Source organism: Festucalex cinctus, chromosome 2, assembly GCF_051991245.1.
Source record: "Festucalex cinctus isolate MCC-2025b chromosome 2, RoL_Fcin_1.0, whole genome shotgun sequence".
Classification (NCBI taxonomy): domain Eukaryota; kingdom Metazoa; phylum Chordata; class Actinopteri; order Syngnathiformes; family Syngnathidae; genus Festucalex; species Festucalex cinctus.
The window spans coordinates 993,057-1,014,368 of NC_135412.1; the positions used below are offsets into that span (position 1 = coordinate 993,057).

The following is a 21,312-nucleotide window of genomic DNA, read 5'->3' on the forward strand; positions in this document are numbered from 1 at the left end:
TTGGAGATAGAGAAGGGCGTCTCGTCTCGCTGTTTAAATGTACCAGCTAGCATTCCCGAGCTATTCTCTAATCTGTTTGCTAACAGGTGGGTGCGGGGCATCAAGCGTTTCATAAGAAAGAACTACTGTTTATATTCAAGAGAGATGTTGATGTCAATGTTTGTATGTGTACATTTTGCCAGGAAAGATTCGGTTTGTCGTCTGTTATTGGGGAAACAAGCACACGTCGATATACACATGCCACATACGCTTCAACACTCGCTCATTGCACTTGACACATGTCGTCCAAACATCAATTCATCTGGGAAAAGGTCCGGATTTCTGCCCCCCCCCCCAAATTTGTCAATCTTCTTGTCCAATCTGTGTGATTGTCTTAATATGGCCAAGGAGTGGAAAGACGCCCGTGTAGGAGTCACGAAAGAAAATGTCCCGAGAGAGACTCGCCTCTTTTTTTTTTTTTTTTTTTTTCTCAAAACAAGAGTCAAGTGTTTATTTAATCTTTGAAAGGAACCTGCATAATGTGGGATTTCGTTGCTTGCTAGAAGATGAGGCAGTTTTGAATACTCTGCCTTGTAAGATATACGGAAAATATGTTTTCAACGGTTGATGGGAAACAGGTTTTAAGCTTGCTTGTTTTTGTTTTTCTTGTTGCTAAAACTTGATTTGGTTTAACGCTGTGCAGGGACATATACTTTATTTTCAAGACAGAATATTGACTATTGAGTGACAGGGGTGTCCAAACTACAGGCCGGGGGCCATTTGCGGCCCGCCGTCCATTTTTTAGTGGCCCGCGACATGTGCTAAAAATGGCATTTGACTCAGTTCAAATAAAATAAATACAAAAATGTTTGGAGACGGTCAAAGTAAGAAGGGAGGGTGTCGAAAAACACGGGTGCTATTAAAGGTTGTTTTAGTTAACTAAAACTAATGAAAAAAACAAAAATTCAAAATAACAATTTCGTTTATAAAATAAAATAAAAACGAAGATGCTTTTTAAAAAAAGAAAATGAACTGAAACTACATTTTATGTTTACAAAACTAACTAAAATAAAACCAAATTCATTTTAAATGTGATTTTTAGTACATTTATTTTTGATATAACCGGAATAATGACATTAAGGCAATGGTGTTTTTTTTTAAATATTGTGCACAAGTATTACACATTAAAAAAAAAATAAAAAATCAAAACTAATACTGAAACTAATTAAACTAAAACTAAGCATTTATTAAAGAACTAAAACTAATGAAAAAAAACTAACAGAACCACCCTGAAAACTAATTAAAACTAAATACATTAAAAAAGAAAAAACTCAAAATGAAATAAAAAGTAAAATGAAAAATTCCAAAACTATAATAACCCGACTGCCATATTACAAATAAATTGGTTTATATACTGTAGCATTTTTCTAAATATACAAAAGCACAAATCAATTATTTGTACAATTTTTTGGACTAAACACAATTTCTCTTCATAACATTATGTGGCCCTTGCGTCGTCCTGATTTTCTGTATGTGGCCCTCAAATGCAAAAGTTTGGACACCCCTGATTTATCACAATCCTCGAGTACTGGTGAATAATTTCCTTTACTACTGTATTTGACGTGATTGTTATTGCGCAACCGCCACCTCTCCCTGTCCTTTCCTGCGTGGTGTGGCAGATCTCTCTTGACTAAAGTAACCAAAGGAACCAGTTTCAATAGTTTGTTCCATTTTTCAGCGATTCGGTGACGTTTGTACAGTCTTTGTAAATCTTTCTCAACGCAGGGTCCACGATTGTTCTGCGATTGACAGGTGATCGGTCCATGATGTAATCCATCACTCACCATTGACAATTACGCCTCAAAAATTCAGCTTAGCAACTAACACCAAATAGCAACAAATGTGATCATAGACTACCTAAATTATTGGTCACCAACTTAAAAATAAAAAAATAAAATAAAATAAAAATAAAAAAAATCCTACAATAGAGCATAAATAGATGGTGTTTAACTGTAAATGCCAATAATTGTTCACAGCTCACTCCCATGGACAGTGAACCAGACTTGTTACTGTTATGCACACTGACCAAAATCCACATTAAAAAGGCACAAAGTACCCAAAGAGGAGGTCGGACGTCTTGTGCTGTTGTGACTCAGCCTGTTGGAGACATCATCATTGGCTTCAGTGTGGTGAGTCACTGTGATTACTGCTCTCTCTCTCTCTGTCTTACCATCTTAAAACTTCATCATACATGATACTGTGCTTGTGGTAGTAGCTTAAAGAATGTACAGTAGGTGTGAGGTTCGTATTTTAGTGTTGTTAGCATGTTGGTCTCGTAGCATTCTATTGGCTGTATTGAATTTGTTTTGCTTTATATGGATTTGGGCTTGCTGCGCATGTGCGGAGACCACTTACCAGTCAAAATAATAATAATAATTGCGTGGAAAGGGTGCGGGGAATTCTGCAACGAAACCACACCTCATAAAGCGTATTCAAACGATGAGCTACATCACATGCGAAAAGGAGAATGTAAACACATTATATTTTAGAATAAGAATTATTATTCAGAACCAACACATTCACTATTTATGACATAAAATACAATCCAATTGTATAACTTAGGTGAGTTTAAAATAGCACAAATAATGTACAAAGCTTACAACAATTGAATCTGCCACAGTAATCAGAAGCGATTTAAAATTAGAGAGAGTCCTTATGACACAATAAGGGGTACAAGGGTCTACAAAAAAAAAAAAAAAATCATTCAGGTGCATTTCAGAGCATTTTGTACTTTTTAAAAGAAATTACTGGTCTAGTTGCAAAGTTATGTTTCACAACTCATGTATTTCAACTACAAATGCAGCCATTGGCTGAACATGATCGGTGTGATGTGATTTCAGTTTTCTCGTTTCATCTTAGCCCGTAGGCCATATCTTATTTTGAAATGACGTGGTCAGAACCAACTCAAAAAAAAAAGAGCCCAAAACAGGTCCCAATGCTGCCTACGTGTTTACCGTAATTCCACTTGAGCATGTGACATAAGAAAACACCCTCTCAGGACATTATGTGCTAGCACGATTTCAAAGTGATACAATTGCTTTGTTTTTGGCGGAGACGTTATGATGCGATCGGCTGCTGTTGGGGCAGAAAACAGCTGGTCCAGTTGACACTGTGACGGGAATCTTTCAAGTTTTTTTTTCACCAAAAAATGTCAAAGAAAAAAAAAAGTGATACTTTTATGGGTAGTAATGAGATCAAATGTACTTTTTTTTTTTTTTTAAACTGCTGTTTCTGTGCAATTCCACCGCTTTAAGTGGCCATAAAGCTCCATTATATTTCACAAGTCTAAAAATGGGCTTTGCTTTTAACGAGTAACATTTTTCCACATCGCCAGTTGGTTATATGGGATCAAGGTTTATGTGTGTTGAGTGCTTTTGACTTGGAGACAAATATGGGGATTAGTTGAGACAGCAAGAAAAAAAAAAGTGATTTTTTTGGTTTTTGTTTTGTTTTACATTTGTACAAAGCGTGCATGCAATTGTTAAAATAAGTTGATGTGTGTATAAGCTCAGGGAAGGACGTCGCTTCATTATTTGGCACACGTACGGCTTCATATATTTGTGCGCAAGGCAACTGAACAAGAGGCAGAAAGACGAAGAGGCCAGCGACCATTTTAAACAATCACCTCCATCACTTCCAGTCAAACATTGAACCTCTTTAGTTTCCTTAACTGGCAAACAAAGACGACTTTAGTTCTGAGGCTTTCAGTCGGGCGCTTCTCTGATTTTTAACTACTAAACTATTAAAAGCAGATCCTGTCCGTGTTCCAGTCGCTATCCGTCTCATCGCAACCTTTTTGCGTCCAATCTCCTCGTGCATAGCGGATCAAAAATCCTGAAAGTTCACCAATTAACAATGACCACTCGAATACGGTTTGGCTTTGTAATCACAGAAAATGTATACATTTGCTCCACATGCTGTATAAGGCTTACCCAATCATGCTGGATATATTCTACCTAGGCAGCACAGAGGTTAGCTTGTCTGCCTAGCAACAGTCAGGAGATCTTGCCCCAAGCTCAAGTTGTTATCCCGATTGTCCATCCACCTTATTCCTGAGGGCTCTGATGTGTAAACAATTATGGGCGCGACTTCCTGTAAGACACCACAAGTAGCATAGAGCCATTTTTGTTACGTTTCATTTGAACGATTTTTGTTGTTGTTGTTTTGTTTTCTTTGCTTAACGATCATAAGCACCTGTAGCATTTCTAAATATCTTGCACAGCCTGGAAATTTGTTGGCGGTTGTACTATTGCTGCATTCAAGGATGGTCGGAAGACGGAAATATCCGAGTTGAAACTTCCCAGTTCTGACGTCAAAGCGTTCGAGGTGAAAGTAAACAACCAAAATGGCGGATAGTGATAAATTGTTTTTTTTTATTTTGGTCCTCAAAACTCAATTTGACCTCCAGGAAACTTACTTTTTTTTGCAATGTTGCTTCATTTATTGTTTTAATCTTATTTCATAACTATTCCATACAGTTAAGTATTTGACCGTATAATTTCATGCAGTGATATAGCGGCAATACTGTCACTTACGTTGCGTTACGTGAAGTTATGGCGAATATTTCTGAATGAAGAAAGCTATCTAGTTTTATACTCGAGTAAATTGTGTTTTGCCATTCAGAGTGACGTCACATTGTAGTCCGCCGGTGGAGTCGGGGTCCTTTTAGTTTTCCGACTTTGCAAGTAGAATTTCCGAGTTCAAGGGGTCGTTCCCGGACGCGCTTCCTGGTTTGAACTCGGATATTTCCGACTTCCGAGCGTCCTCGAATGCAGCATAACAACCAGAGTGAATTGAAGCTGTGGCGTTTTAAATGCGCTACGGACAAAGAAAGAATGTTGTAAAAATATCTACAGTTTTCCAGCACCTCTATGAATGAATGAATGAATGAATGAATGAGTGAATGAACACAGAATGACTACTTTTAAAATCTTACTTTGAAAAGTTTAACGAAAGTTGCATTCATTTCCTTTAGTGGACAAAAAGCCAGTCAAACTTTAACTTTGCGTTGCGACAACCACGGAAGATGATTCATTGGTTAAAAAAAACAAAAAACAAAACATTGAGAGCTGTGTCACAATATGGGGACTTTATATTAGTCAGGCAATAATATGGAGTTTTCATGTGTGTGGACTATTGCTGGTCATTATATTAACCTAAACATGCAACAATTGTAGTACATACATTAAACATCCATTCAGTGTTTTAATCTTAATCTGCATAACGTTGTTGCTGTTATTATGTACCAGGTTTTCCTTTGTTTGAGAAGCACAGAGATGATGTGGCTACTATGCAGTGGGAAGTTTGATATCAGATTAAATGGTCTGGCCGAGTCCTACAACTGCTTTCGGGTAAATAAAGCAACTATGTCATTCACAGCAGTGCTCGAATAGTGCAATCTGTTCAAGAAAAGCAGATATACAAGTATTATGAAACCGCTGAACGCAGCCTTACCTGCAATTATATGCATCTCATGTTTGTATTAGGTCAAGGGTGTCCAAACTTTTTCATTTGAGGGCCACATACAAACACTCAGAAGGACGCAAGGGCCACATCATGTTATGAAGAGAAATTGTGTTTAGTTTAAAAATTGTACAAATAATTTATTTGTGCTTTTGCATATTTAGAAAAATGCTACAGTATATAAACCAATTTATTTATAATATGGCAGTAGGGTTATTATAGTTTTGGAATTTTTCACTTTAGTTTTTATTTTGTTTTGAGTTTTTTTTTATTTTATTTAGTTAGTTTTGATTATTTTCCAGGGTGCGTCTATTAGGTTTTTTTTTTAAAATAAGTTTTAGTTCTTTAATAAATGCTTAGTTTTAGTTTATTAGCTGCAGTATTAGTTTTAGTTTTTTTTTTTATGTGTATTACTTGTGCGCAACATTTAAAAAACACCATGGGCGCGACGTCATTAATCTGGTTTATATCAATATAAATCTATTAAAAATCACATTTAAAATCATCCCCAAAGGCTCATGCATTCAATTCATTACCAAAGACTAAAACGAAGGACATTTTTGCTATAATTTTAGTTAATTTTGTAAACCTAAAAATGTAGTTTCAGTTAGTTTTCTTTTTTTTTTTAAAAAGCATTTTCATTTGTTTTATTTCATTAACAATATTGTTTTTTGAATTTCAGTTTTTTTCATTAGTTTTCGTTCACTAAAATAACCTTTAATAGCATCCGTGTTTTTCGACAGCCTCCCTTCTTACTTTGACCATCTCCAAACATTTTTGTTTTTATTTGATTTGAACTGAGTCAAATGCCATTTTTAGCATATGTCGCGGGCCACTAAAAAAATGGACGGCGGGCCGCAAATGGCCCCCAGGCCGTAGTTTGGACACCACTGCATTAGATGGATTTTTTTGCTATTTTTGTCATTACTATTTCCTGGACAAAAGCCACATCAGGCCAATATATATATATATATATATATATATATATATATATATGTATATATATATATATATATGTATATAAAATTGCGTGTGAGATCTACTAATGTAACTTCTACGAACTCCACATGGATGACGTCACTGACCGCCTGGCTCACAAGCCCAACAGCAAACATCTGGCTGTAATTAATACCGCACACACGCACACACACATTGAGTTTATAAGTAGAAGTTTTCATGGCGTTTCCAGGGAGTCATCGATTGATTCCCTGCATTTCTGCCCCTCTCTTTGTCCACTTTCATCTGCTTCTTCTTCTTCTTCTTCTTCTCTCCATCCCACCTCGACTTACGTCCTCCCAACCGCTGATGAATCACAAGCAGAACATTCTTGCCTTTTGAGTACTCAGCCGGGGGCGGGGGGGGGGTTATCGGGGGTCTCACATTAATATACACACGCTCACACAAAGTCGAATTCTCGAGGTGCGTGCGCCGCATGGGGCGGTGACGTCACACCTTTCATACCCTTTAGGCGCGGTCGTGACGTCACCGCCGAAAGAAGAGGCGAGCCGGGGCAGTCAAGCACCTCTGATGCTTCCCACTCGTCCACCAATTAAAGCACGAGTCCTCACAAGAGAGTCCGGCAGCAAAAAGAGCGCAGGGACTACTTTCTTTTTTTTTCTCTCTCTTCTGTTTGCATCAGCACGAGCCTGTAAACTTTAAAAGTTCGTTGCCGTCCTGCTTGGAAGCTCGCGTGGGAAGGACCCACGCAGGACAGCGGAGACAGACAGACAGACAGACAGACAAACAGCCTACAAGAGTTCATGTAAGTTGTTTTTTTTTTTTTTTTGAAAAGACGCTTGTCAAATAAAGTGCGAGATTGTTTTGTTCAATTTTGATGTGTGTCGCTTTGAGCGTGTGACGCAATCCCATGTAAACATTCGGCTACATTTTTATTTTTATTTTTTTGACGAGATTCACGCACGCGTGCAGGTGACTCATGTGCGCGGTGGATTTCAGACCTTGCGGCTTGATCACTGCATGATCACGCAAAAAATATATCTCGCCTCTCTGACCCTCTGTTGTTCATTTATGGCGTCTCACCAAATAAGGTAATCCAGGGACCGTTTGATTTATTTATTTATTTTTTTTAAATCCGAGATTGGTTGTGGAAGCTGTCGGTTTATTTCACGTTGCATTATGAATTATAACAAATGTAGGCTACATACACCTGACACGAGAACACTTCACGTGTTTAATTAAGTTAATTGATGACTGAAAAGTTAGTGATTTGGGGTGGGGAAATTAAATTGAAAGAAAAAAAACTAAGTAGCCATCTTCTCTGTCACCTCACTTTTTTTTCTTTTTTTTTTTAAACAAGTTTTGCGGGCCATGTCAAATGGCATTTTTAGTATATGCCACAGGACACTGAAAAATGGATTGCGGGCCATAATTTGGACACATCTGTCTTAAGCTGTTCCACAAATTGCATTTTGCAAGTTTACCCAACTCATTCTACACGTTTTATTGGGTATAATCTCAAAACAAATTGTGATTAACTGCTTGACATATTGCAGCTTGTGTCTTTGTGTTCCCCGCACACACTTCGATGCTGCTTCAATTGCTCGTGTCCCGAACTAATCTCAGGATTAGTTATTCGGGGGTTCCTATGGAGTCCCGATAGGTGACATGGAGGTGGCACAACACTTTGAGTGGCAGTTTGCTGATGAGCAAATGCAGAAAGAGTGACTGGTGTCTGGCCTAAAAAGTTGGAAAAAGTGCGGTGGGAGCTTTTGGAACAGTAATGAAGTGAGCAATATGCCTAAAAAGCACAACATACTTGGATGTAATGGTGTTCAATTAAAACTCATTCACTGCCAGTCATTTTAGAAAATTTTACAATTTTCAATACTCATGTGATATTACATTCAATAATTATAATTATAATAATTATATATAAACCGAATCTACCAAATAACAGAATAGACTCCCTACTTTTTTTCCCGTTCTTTTATGATTGACAGTAGAAAAAAATGTAAGTTTGCCAAAATACAGCCATTTCTCCCATGGACTCTGAAACTGTGATTATTTTGTATAAAATGGGCCAATGATGTCATCGACCGGTGGTTGGGCATCAGTCAAGTTGTTTCCAAGTTTGATTTTTACAGTGGATCATAATCAGATTCGCCCCCATTTGGCACCGCTCTAAAAAAATACAATTGACAAGTATACTCGTCAAAGGCAGTGAATGAGTTAAAATAATCGCCAAAGTCTTTTTTTTTTTTTTTTCTTTTCCCCCCCAGATTTTCAGGAAACACCAAAAAAATAAAAATAAATGTAACATTTTGCGTTGAGGAGATGGTTTTAGGCAAAAAAACAAAAAAAAACAAAACGTATTTTATTTTTTAAGAGGGTGACAATATGCAAAAGAGGAATCAATATATCAGTTAGGAATTTTGGTCCAAGTTTGCATCTTTTTTTTTACTCTGTTAATCGGTATTTTAGTCTAGTTTGTATATACAGTACATCCGATTTCAAGTTAATGCCGCATACTGTATATATATATTTTTTTTATTATTTATTAAATTGAATTGAGAAGATGATCCTTTCAGGAAATTACACTGCAATGTCGAATTTGATTTATTTGTTAATGTTATGCACCACCAGCAAGAGTCGTTGCCAAGTGTGGCTGCTAATGGTTGTCTAAATAAACACGATAATGATACATTACAGGAGCAAATCATTCGTACAGTGCAAAATAAGAGGTCTAACGATGCCACTGTTGTTGTCACATTTCATAAACAGTTGTCGCTTTGATCAAATTCCAAGGAGAGCATGTCGATCTGAAATGACGATTTGGCAAACGTATTTGACATTTGGTTAGTTTCGGGTTTGTTAGTTTTGTTTCTCCTGCTCGGCTGTGTGGCTGACTGGGTGTGGTCGGCTGTGACGACAGCCGTTGGCATGTCCAGCTGGCACCCGACCGCATCGCAACGGAGACGAAGCAAGTTAGGACCGATGCGAGGCGCGTATTATTTATTATTATTAGATTTCACCCAATGGCGAGTTTCATTCATTCATCACATCGACGCACGCGTCACCTGACCACTTTTAACCTTCAGAAAACGATTTTTTTTTAAAAATCCCTTCAAATTCTGCATTTAAAATCTTGAACTTGTCACATGAGACAAAGACAAAGATCGTACTTTTTTTTTTTTCAAAGCCTCTTACGTAATAATTGCCTTGATGTCCAACAACTAGTGCCATTACGAACAAACCTGTTCCAAGCAAGCGACTCACATCTTTACAAACCTTTTTACGAGGATAGACCACAGAATCAGCTGGCGAGTACCCCACCAGAACACATTTACTGCTTTATTATGATGTGATATTATTATGTTTTCTTTCACAAATTGTTGATTCATACTATTGGGTAGTTTGTCTTGATCCAGACTGTCTAGCTTTGTGATGCATTCATTATACCGAGAGGATAAATGACATTGGAAAAGACAATTCCCTTCCATTGAAGGTGTTTAGCTCATTTGCTCCCAATAACGTATAAATACGTTTTTTTTTAATGTTCTAAGTGTCCCAAAGAGGTATTTATACGTTTTTTTTTTGTTTTGTTTTTAATGCTAGAGCATACAGAAGGCTTTGATGCAGCCTCTCAACTGCAAAGAACGGTTGCAGAAATGGTAGTTATTACACAAACGGCCAGCAGGTGGCAGCAGAGCAAAGGAGATCAACCAGGGCCATGTAGAAAAAAAGCTCAATTACTTACAATTTTAAATAAATTTGTGAAAACTGATGAAAGTTAGGTCTCTTCTAATGTTAATTGCTGCAAAACGGAAACAGATAGAAACATACTTTTTTTTTCCCTGATGAAAGAAGAGACTTTAATCTTTCTTTTGATAGGTTCCATGTTTTTATAGCAATCGAACACAATATTCTGTGGGCCTTGCAAAATCAGTCCAAATCCAGTAAAACAGCCGGGAGCGAACGGGATTGCGAAATGTGAAAATGGCGGCGAGTGAATGAGTTAATCTTAAGATTATGACGGATGCGAGTATCCCTGTAGCCATCATTTATTTTCGGTTATAAGTTCAAAACAGTTGGACATGTAACATGACAGACAATGAGTGCAGTGCCACAATTAGTCACTAGAGGGAGACAAAGAACATGTGAAAAGTACCCGGAACATCTGTTCAGCCATCAGGGTCGCAGGCGTGTTTGTGCACACTGCACAGTGCTGTTGTTTATTAAATACCATCGGAACAGCTCACGACCAAGTAAACAATTTCACCTATTTCTTCCCAAGGAGACAGGCAGAGATGATGTTCTAGTTCATTATGACCTGTTGATATTAATTGCAGAAGTCGATTGTTTGTGTAAGCCAATGAAAATTTTGGTCAATTAAAATAAATGTTAAGTTGAGGCACTCAGTTACAAGAGAGAGTGTGAGAGTCATATTGGGGTTATATTAGGCTCTAGAGGGCTTCTATTGGGTTGTTATAGAGTGGGGGGGCGGGGGGGCATTCCTCAAATTCTCCATTGACCAGACACACACAACCACACACCCACGCGCACAAAGAGAGACAAAGGCAAAGCATTCTTAAATGGCTGCAGGCCACATCGAGTCTGCTGGCATCGAGCTCCTTATTTAGGCAAAGAAGCTGCAGTCGCATCTCTTCCTGTCTTTAATGGCCACCGCTGCCGAATTGTTTCTTTGCGAGGAATCCAAAGACTTTAAACTTGTGGCGCTTGTGACGCGTTCTGAAAGTTTGGGAGCCTGAGCCCTTTAACTCATTCACTCCCAGCTACTCTCGCCGAAGCAACTGGATTTTGACTGATTTTTGCAAGGCCCGCAGAATATTGTGTTCTATTGCTATAAAAACATGGAACCAAAAAGAAAGTCTCTTCGTTCATCAGTAAACCAAAAAAAAAAAAAAAAGGTATTTGTATCCGTTTCCGTTTTGTAGCAATTAGCATTAGAATATAGCTAAGTTTCATCATTATTCAAAAACCTGTTGAAAACACTGGCAAAAAAAGCTTGTTGCAACATGACACTGGCTGATCTCTTATACTCTGCTGCCAGCTGCTGTCTTTTTTTGTAATAACAACCATTGCTTTAAGTGACCTTTTCAGGTCAAAAGCTGTCTCAAGCCTTCTGTATGCTCTAGCATTAAAAATAATAATAAAAATAAATAAAAACGTTTTTGATAGGGAAGGACAAAATATTTAAAAAACGTATTTATACGTTTTTTGGTTTGAATGAGTTAACAGTAAGAGTTATATAATCAAACATGCAATCAATAACTGTCAGAGCTTGGAAGCGTCTTTCAATGCTTGCGCCCACTTTTAAAGGCGCACGTAATTCAGAGTTTCTCAAAAAAAAAAAAAAAAAACATGGCGCAAACTTTTACTGACATCACAATACGTTCATGTAAATAACTATAATTTGATATTTGATTTATTTTTTTCTTTTTATCCCCTTTTATTTATTTAACTATTTTAATCTATTTTGTTTTGTAGCTTTGTTTTTATTCATTTATTTTTTCTATCGTGTTTAACTGTTTTCTTTTAGTGTTTACATGTTTTTATTTGGTAGTTATTAAATTTTTAGCTCCAGTGTTTTCTCATGGGGGAGCCTCCACAGTGAGAGGGATGGCTGGTCTTCATCCATCTCACCGTGGATGAACTCCTCCTGGGTGCCTTTCCTTACAGGGTACTTCTGTGCCCCGCCTTGGGTTTTGGGTGTGTCTGTGGGTACGATCATGGGGATGTGGGGGGGTGGTTGGTTTTTTCTTCTTCTTTTTTTTAATTGTATAATAGATGTCCAGCACTTTTGAGTTGCATTTTGACTGTTTGAAAGGTGCTATATAAACAAAGTTGATTGATTGATTGATCATAATCGACAAATAACACTGCCAATTTTCAATCGTATATATTGTAAAATACTACATTTGAAAATGACCAGACAACAATAACACTGGTCAACGACTTAACACACATTTTGGTGCCAAGAAACAGTTTTAGGGTATTTTGGATGTTGCTGAATCCAAAAATGACATTCGATTTTGTGAATCGGTTCTAGTTTTTGAGATATTACACATGTACTCTTTTAATGCTAATCATACGCATTGATATTCTCTTTATGCTACAACTTTGATCAGGCTATATCTGTTCATGTTTTTATTATTATTATTATTATTATTATTATTATTAATTAACAATTAAAAACGTCTTTTGCACACCATATAAAAATTGTAGTATGAGAAATACTTTTTTTTTTTTTTTTTTTTTGTAAAAGAGCTTCTACATATTAAACAATATCATAAACATGGAAAAATATTTGGGCAATCACTGATGCTGTTAATTCATGGCAGTTGTGGCATCAACATTATAATGAGATGTGGCTGTGGAAATGTTATTGTTTCACTTAATTGGTCCTAAAAGGAATTATTTGCAATACATAAATAAATGAATAAATAAATAAATACATAAATAAATAAATCTGTCTGTTACTATAGTGACGGGCAGAACAATTAAATATGCTTCCACTAGATGGCACAAGGAATATATACAGTATATATTTTTTTAGTCTTGTTTCTGTGAAAACTTATTTTTAATGCAAAATCTGTGCTAATATAAAACAGTTTATAAATTGCTTAATAAGTTAATATTGACTACTAACATGCATATATTAGGGGTGTTAAAAAAAATCGATTCGGCGATATATCGCGATACTACATCGCGCGATTCTCGAATCGATTCAATAATGGGCAGAATCGATTTTCTTTTTTTTTTTTTTTTTTTTTTTTTTTTTTTTTTTTCTTTTTTTTTTTTAGGATTCACACCTTGAGCATGGAAGAATGTTATATGAACGGCACATTAAGCCTTAATATTTTTATTTTAATGCTGTTCAAATGTGAAACAGATTGCAAACTGTTTGTGTACAGTGGCTCACGGTTATAAGCCTCAAGTTTTAGATAAATATATTCATACAAATCTTACAGTGTACATGTACAAATTTACTGATAGTATTTTCTAAATTTGAATGGAAAAAAATCGCAACAATCGACTTATAAATTCGTATGGGGATTAATCGGTATCGAATCGTGACCATTCGTATCGGGATTAATCGGTATCGAATCGAATCGTGACCTGTGAATCGTGATACGAATCGAATCGTCAGGTACTAGGCAATTCACACCCCTAGCATATATAGTATTAACACAAATATGGATGGAAAAGCCTTCTTTTGCCAATAGTATGATAAATATCATGACCCATTTTGAATCTCGACCCAAAGTTTGGGAAAACCTGCTGTAGGCCATGATGTTTTTGTATCAAATTAACATTAACTCATTCACTCTCAAAAACGTATTTATACGTTTTTTTTTAAGGTTTTTGTATGCAAGAGTTTTTGTATGAAGGCTTTGATGCAGTTTCTGACCTGAAGCGGTCGCTTAAAGCGATGGTACTTATTACAAAAAAAAAAAAAAAAAAAAAGACCAGCAGGTGGCAGCAAAGTACAAGAGATCAACCAGGTCCATGCTGAAACAAGCTCTTTTTCCCAGTATTTTCAACAGGTTTGTGAATAATGATGAAACTTAGTTAATTCTAATGCTAATTGCTACAAAACATAAAAACAGATGAAAAATATACCGTACTTTTTTTTTTTTTTTTTTCTCCCTGATGAAAGAAGAGACACATTTTTCTTTTGGTAGGTTCCATGTTTTGATAGCAATAGAACATGAAAATGGCTGGGAGTGAATGAGTTAATAAGAGCAGTCATTCACTTTCTGGGTTCTGACTCAACCTCAAAGAGAGCTAAGTCAGGCGTCTTATTAATTGCCAATGCCAACATGGAAAGTAGTTTATGGTCACATGGTAAGATGCATGAACAACATGAACACATTTGTCGCTATAATCAGTGTTAACATGCAAAAGAGACAGTTGATGTGAAAATGTAACGCATCAACCTACTTGGTGCTGGTGATGCTTTTGTTCACATCAGGACAGAAAAGCCAACAGTTGAATTCATCCATAACATCTACACAAGACTGCACACAACAGACAACGACGTCATCCCCATTGCCAGTTCTGGCCTTGCACCAGAAATGCTGAATATTAAATGCTGAAAATTATAACGTGAAAAACAAAAAACAACCTGCGACATTGAGCAGCAGTTCACCCCCAATGACCACTGCAGGCCTGTTATGATGGGACGTTGGGATTTGTAGAAGTCATCTTTTGAAAATATAAACAGATATTTGTAAAAATAAAGTGTTGCATATGTATATTTCAATTTCCCACCTTGTTGATAATAGTTGATAATTGTGAGGAAAGACTGCGATTTTCCAACTTCACATAGATGAATAACATTAATTATTCATAACATATTTAGTTCGCACATCTGCCTCCCAGTGCAGAGGTTGTGAGATCTAATCTGGTGTTCTCTCTGAGCCCGAGTGGGTTTTCTCCGGGTACTCTGGTCCTCCCATGTTATGAAAAACATGCATGGTAGGTTCATTGGATTCTCTCAATTGTCGCTTTAGGTGTGATTGTGATTGCGAATGATTGTTTGTCTGTGTGTGTGTGCCCTGGGATTGGCTGGCAACCTGTTCAGCGTGTACTTGTTCTTAACCTACACCAGCTTGACTTTGGGCAAGAGACAGGGTACACCATAGACTGCTTGGTTGCCGCGCAATCGCAGGACCAGCCTGTTTTTCAATGTTTCTCTCCACTAACACACCTGATTCACGATCATGATCGTCTGCGAAGCTTGCTGATGAGATGATCATTAGATTCAGCTGTGCAGGAGGAGGGCCGAACTTGGCCATCACTGACATAGACAAAACAACCATTCACACTCACATTTACACTTTAGTGGCAATAAAGTGTTCAGTCAACCCAACATGCATGTTTTTGCAATAAAGAAGTACTGTACATAATGAAAACCCACACACAGAGAACATGCAAACTCCACAGGGAAGGTTTGAACCACCAACCTTAAAACTGTGTGGCAGATGCACTGAGCACTGCACTGCCTTGGAGTGGTACTGTATATTCATAACTACAAGTGTTGGTCAAAAGTATAAAAAAAAAAAAGTATAAGGATTGGGAATATTGCTTAAAAAAAACAACTAATAATAATAATAATAATAATAATAATAATAAAAGGAATAAAAATCTAATTTTACAAGTTTGACTTTGCTTATTTCTCAAATATAATTGTTAGACAAGCAGTGACAAAGTTTGACAGTTTCTACTTTAAAAAAAAAAAAAGTGTATTTTTTTTTAGGAGGAGCTAAGCATTGACGTAACGGAAATATATATTTCGCAGTGTGTAACATCATAATATCGTCCATACTTTTTAAATTATTATTATTATTATTTTTATACGGTTTGTCCTCATCCCTTATCCTCGCTGACTGTGTGTAAGAGGCGGAGGAAGAATTTCAATGGGTTAAAAAAAAGAAGAAAAAAAAGAAAAAAAAAGTCCGTAATGGTGGCCAGAGGCAACTTGGTTTTCGCCACTGCACTTTCGCCCCTCCAAATAACACATAATCATTTATTTACATCTCGAACAAATTCTTGTATTTTTGCGTGTCATGACAAGTCGTGTTTCCAACTTTTTCCTCCCTGATTTGTTTCTGTCAAACAGACGATACCGAGTGACAGAGAGAAGGAAAAGTTGAACAGACTCCACCCAGAATCAAGGCAGCGAACCGAAAGACAGCAACCGACGCTATAAAAATGAGTGCTTCCCACCCCCGGCTCCACCAGAGCGCCGCGCCCGCTCCCAACGCTCTCTCCGCCGACAAGGACGCAGAAATGCCCGCCACGGAGAAAGACCTGGCCGAGGACGCGCCTTGGAAGAAGATCCAGCAGAACACGTTCACCCGCTGGTGTAACGAGCACCTGAAATGCGTCAACAAGCGAATCGGCAACTTGCAGACGGACCTCAGCGACGGGCTGCGGCTCATCGGGCTGCTGGAGGTGCTGTCCCAGAAGAAGATGTTCCGAAAGTACAACCAGAGGCCCACCTTCCGCCAGATGCAGCTGGAGAACGTGTCCGTGGCTCTGGAGTTCCTGGACAAGGAAAGCATCAAGCTGGTGTCCATCGGTGAGTCGTCAAATGATTGAATCGTCAATGATTGATTGATTGATTTGAATTTGTTTCTTTCAACTTTGCTGAGCTAAAATATGCTAATCTGAAACGTATCGATCGATTGTACCCTGTTGCCCACAAGAAAAGCTTTGATTTTCCGACATAATGTTCTGTTTGTTCCCATTCTCATGCGTCACTAATCACTATGGACCAGGTGCACTGATTACGTTGTGTCCCAATTACGCTGAATTCTCGATAAAAGATGACTTGTTTAGTTCAACTTAATGAGCAACTGGGTAGCGGAACTACACAAATTCAGTACAAGTGTCATCAAGGAGGTTATGTAGGGTTGTAACAAAGTGTAACATTTGTCAGTGTGGAGTGAAAAGGCAGGCGGTTCCCCATGCGTGTGTCGACATGGGCCCATTGCTTTGTCCCCTCCTTTTCTCCACTTCATTTGGAAGGATTTGGGAAGAGGGCCCCCTTGTCTTTCTGCCTGCTTGCCTACTTTGAGTCCGAACTTTGTAGGTCAGGATGTAGTCAGGGGGGGGGGGGGGGGGGGGGGAAGCTGCTGGGCTCCTGCTGATCTGGGAAGAATACGCTTGGACATGCAGGCCACGGGGTTCCTTGGTGTGAGAACTTTGTTCCTGCTTGGTGACATCAGACTGGATCAAATGGACTTTGCTTGGATGTATTGAATTGACGGTCGAGCGTCGAAAGAGCGGACTTGAAATCATGATGGAAGTCATTGTGAAATGGCTTTGTAACAACATCTTTGTGTAAACGACTCAAGCATTGGTGGCACTAGAGTGAATGAAGCAACAAGAGCACTTTGTGTTTAGACCACCAGGAATGGCCGATATAATACCGGAAATTGATTCCTCCTACGTAGCTTTGCAGCTAAAACGATACTGTGTGAGCTGGCACAAGAAACTACAAGGCAGCTATGGTACTGCTATCTCTAAAATGAGGCTTCAAAAGCATTTAATAAAAAAAAAAAGAACTCACAGATGGTGCGGGTGTGTTCGCCGAATGCTATAACTGTCTCCCGCTAGAAAATTCATGCTTTGTCTAACTTTCTTACACGTACACATCCCTAAAATTTAATAAAAAAAAATAATAATAATCTAATGGTGCCATGCTGGAATGATACCACAATGGTATTTTAATCAAAGATCAAATAATGAAAAAAAAAAAGTAGGTAGATAAAGCTTTAGTGGGTCGTTTCACTGCATTAGAACTTGTCAAGTTTTCTGAATTACGTGTTCATTTAGGCAAGGCAAGTTTATTTGTATAGCACATTTCATACACATGGCAACTCAATGTGCTTTACACAAGGAAAGACGACACATTAGCATCAAGAAACAGTAAACATTCAGAGGAAGAAAAATAAATGGGTTACAAAATTTACTAAAAAGAACATAATAACAATCTTAAAACATTATTCAACAAACTTTAAAACATTTAACATAAGGAAGTTTAAAATAATTAAAAAAAAAAAACACTTAATTAAAGCTGTTTAAAAGTCCCTAATCAAAGGTCTCAGGTATAATTGCAACACAGGTGAGGATCGTTATGGCTTCTCCAGAGCTGGCTTATTAGCTGTCATTGAAATCAGCTGCATTGGGAATTGGGAGACATGAAAAACAGGCTGGCTAGGGGGGGGCCTGAGGACCGCAATTGAGAAATTAGTGATTTAGGATAACAGGTGAGCATTCCAGACCACTTTGGCGAAAGGTGGGCTACATCCCGGAATGGTCGCGAGTCAATTGCTAGACGCATTGTAGACAGACAACCACTCACGTTCACACCTCTGGGACATTTTTGAGTTTTTAGTTTACAGCCTGGTAAAATTTTTGACCTACATTTCTCTTGAAGCAGTCCCACTCCGTTTCTGCAGGTGGCGGTAGTGGTCACTATAAATTGATTTTCAACTACAAGCAAAAATCTCATGTCATTCTTGTGGAATTGAATTTTTAACAAGTTGACAAAGAGTCATCGCTATATCCTTGGCTCATGCTAATGCTAATACGTTAATGGTTTCATCTCTGGCACATGACACATCCATTCGGTGTTTGCATTTGAGGTGTGCTTATGAGATACAAGCGGGATCGGGTAAAAACGTAACCTGCTCCGTGTGTTTTTACTTGGTAGCGTTCCTAAGGTCAAATTCTGTAGCTTATTCATGTCTTTCTCCGAGACAGATGTCCACAGAACATCTGTTACGAGAAGCAACAAAACGGTTGGGCCCTTCACTGCCCGAGTAGCCGTGCAGACACGAGTGACATCTCTGGGGGGAAATGTCTTGCACACTTAGTAGTTTCCATGTGCTCCCAAACTGTTCCTAACAAGCAGCAGGTGAGACTGCACGCTCTTGAGCTCTCAACTTTGGACGACTTGCCCATTATGCCAGCATGTTCGCCATTCACAATCATTTTAAATTGCGCCTCAAATATCCCTCACCCGTTATTTCATTATATATCCCCCCCCTCACTATGCTGTGACCAAACGGGTCATTGGTCGGTCTTTCGGGGCGTGATGCCAGCTGACTCGCGCTTATCCAGCTTCTCCTATTTTGACTCTTCTAATCGGAAGATGAGAGAGCATCAAGCCCGCTTTGCTATTTTTTTTTTACTTCCTCCTCTCATTGCAAGAAAATGGCCACACCCTTGCACCACAGTTTAGCACAAACTGCTATCGGAACACAGCATAATGCTTGAGGTCTTTCTTTCTTCACCACTGTCCTCGTTTTACTCATGGTGCGTCTTTTATAGCTTTTGCTTGCGGTCTCAAAAAGTGTTTATCATGTAACATGCTACGGATGAATCTCTTATTCCAAACCACCATGTGGAACCGTTATTTTCAAACTGCATATTTTCGGTGATGATATTCGACGCACAACTTGTGATATTGATATATGTATGTATGTATGTGTGAGATATATATATATATATATATATATATATATATATATATATATATATATATATATATTAGGGGTGTTAAAAAAAAATCGATTCGGCGATATATCGCGATACTACATCGCGCGATTCTCGAATCGATTCAATAATCGGCAGAATCGATTTTTTATTTTTAAAAAAAAAAAAAATTTTTTTTTTTTTTTTTTTTTTTTTTTTTTTAAGGATTCACACCTTGAGCATGGAAGAATGTTATATGAACGGCACATTAAGCCTTAATATTTTTATTTTAATGCTGTTCAAACATGAAACGGATTACAACCTCTATAAGACTGAAATTTCAGATAAATAAATAATACATTTTCATATAAATCTTACACTCTACAAGCTTACTGATTAGTATTTTCTAAATATGAATGAAAAAAAATCGCAACAATCGACTTATAAATTCATATCGGGATTAATCGGTATCGAATCGTGACCATTCGTATCGGGATTAATCGGTATCGAATCGAATCGTGACCTGTGAATCGTGATACGAATCGAATCGTCAGGTACTAGGCAATTCACACCCCTAATATATATATATATATATATATATATATATATATATATATATATATATATATATATATATATACACACATACACTAATTAGGGCTGCACGATATTGGAAAAATATGCGATATCAATATTATTGCGATATTTAACATTTACATAAGGAAATTACATTTTTATTACCTAATGAAAGAAAAACATTTTTCATGGGGCAAAATAAGCAACCTTCATGTAATCTTAGTTTGTCATTATGTCTTGATAATTTTCAACTATTGAATGGCGATGCACATTTTAGTTAGCGTCTGACTGGTCATATAAAAAGCATAAAATTCCATATAAAACTTATTGCGTGCCTTTGCGATATGCATATTGCAAGGGCCAATATCGCGATATCGATATTTTTTCGATATATTGTGCAGCCTTAATACTAATTTTGTATATGATGAGGTCATGTGATATACTGTGTAAAATGTGGCGTACATGTGACATGGTCATTTTGTTGACGAATTTTTTATTTATTTATTTTATTTATTTTTTTTTACCCCCCAGACAAAAATGAAACAAACTGAAATAGAAGCCGTTCATTTGGGCAATGACAATAACTAAGATTGACAATTTCATTGAACATGTAAACATAACATAAACATTGTTTAGTGATTTAATCAATGACTAAAACGAAAACACAGTGACAAATTCACAAAATCCAATCAGAAGCAGGAATGAAACACTGATGGGAGAAAAGAACCACTCAAACTGTTCACTGCACTTGATTTAATGTTCAAACATTTTTACATTCATTGTGCAGCTCAGCTAGAAGATTCATCTCAGGCAATTATGCACTTTTTTTTAAACTTGGGTGAAAATTAATTTTAAGATGACGTATTGTCAGTTCAATGATTAATTGAAACAAAGTTTAATAAAGATGCTGTTGTGTTAAGTGTGTCTTGCGTGTTAAACTAAACTGAAACAAACAGATTTGAGGAAAAAAAAAAAGATGACTGATGAAAAATATTAACTAAATTGTCAATTGGGGTCGACTAAAATTGCCCTTAATTAAAATTGGACTTTGACTAAATTATGACTACAACTTTAATTTTAGTCAAGAGACTTTAACTAAAACTAAATTATTATTATTATTATTATTTTTTTTATCAAAATTAACACTGGTCTTGTATTTTTATTGTTTAATGGGGGGGGGTTGGAACTTTTTGCTTCAGGACTCTGAGATTAACCAGTGAAAAAGTGCCCACAGGGCCACCACCCAAAAAGGTTTAATGTTGA

General features: G+C 37.2%; 1 protein-coding gene across 4 annotated transcripts in view; it reads left to right on the forward strand.

Moving 5' to 3' along the window:
* The first annotated feature begins 7,058 nt into the window (after window positions 1-7,058).
* The window catches only part of flna (filamin A, alpha (actin binding protein 280)), a 67,807-nt gene continuing 53,553 nt past the window's right edge, over window positions 7,059-21,312 (forward strand). For all 4 annotated transcript variants that reach the window (XM_077511942.1, XM_077511944.1, XM_077511943.1 and 1 more), the window contains exons 1-2: window positions 7,059-7,264; window positions 16,109-16,570. In XM_077511942.1, coding sequence (XP_077368068.1) covers window positions 16,201-16,570 — 370 coding nt within the window. In that variant the 5' untranslated portion in view covers window positions 7,059-7,264; window positions 16,109-16,200. The remainder of the gene's footprint in view (window positions 7,265-16,108; window positions 16,571-21,312) is intronic.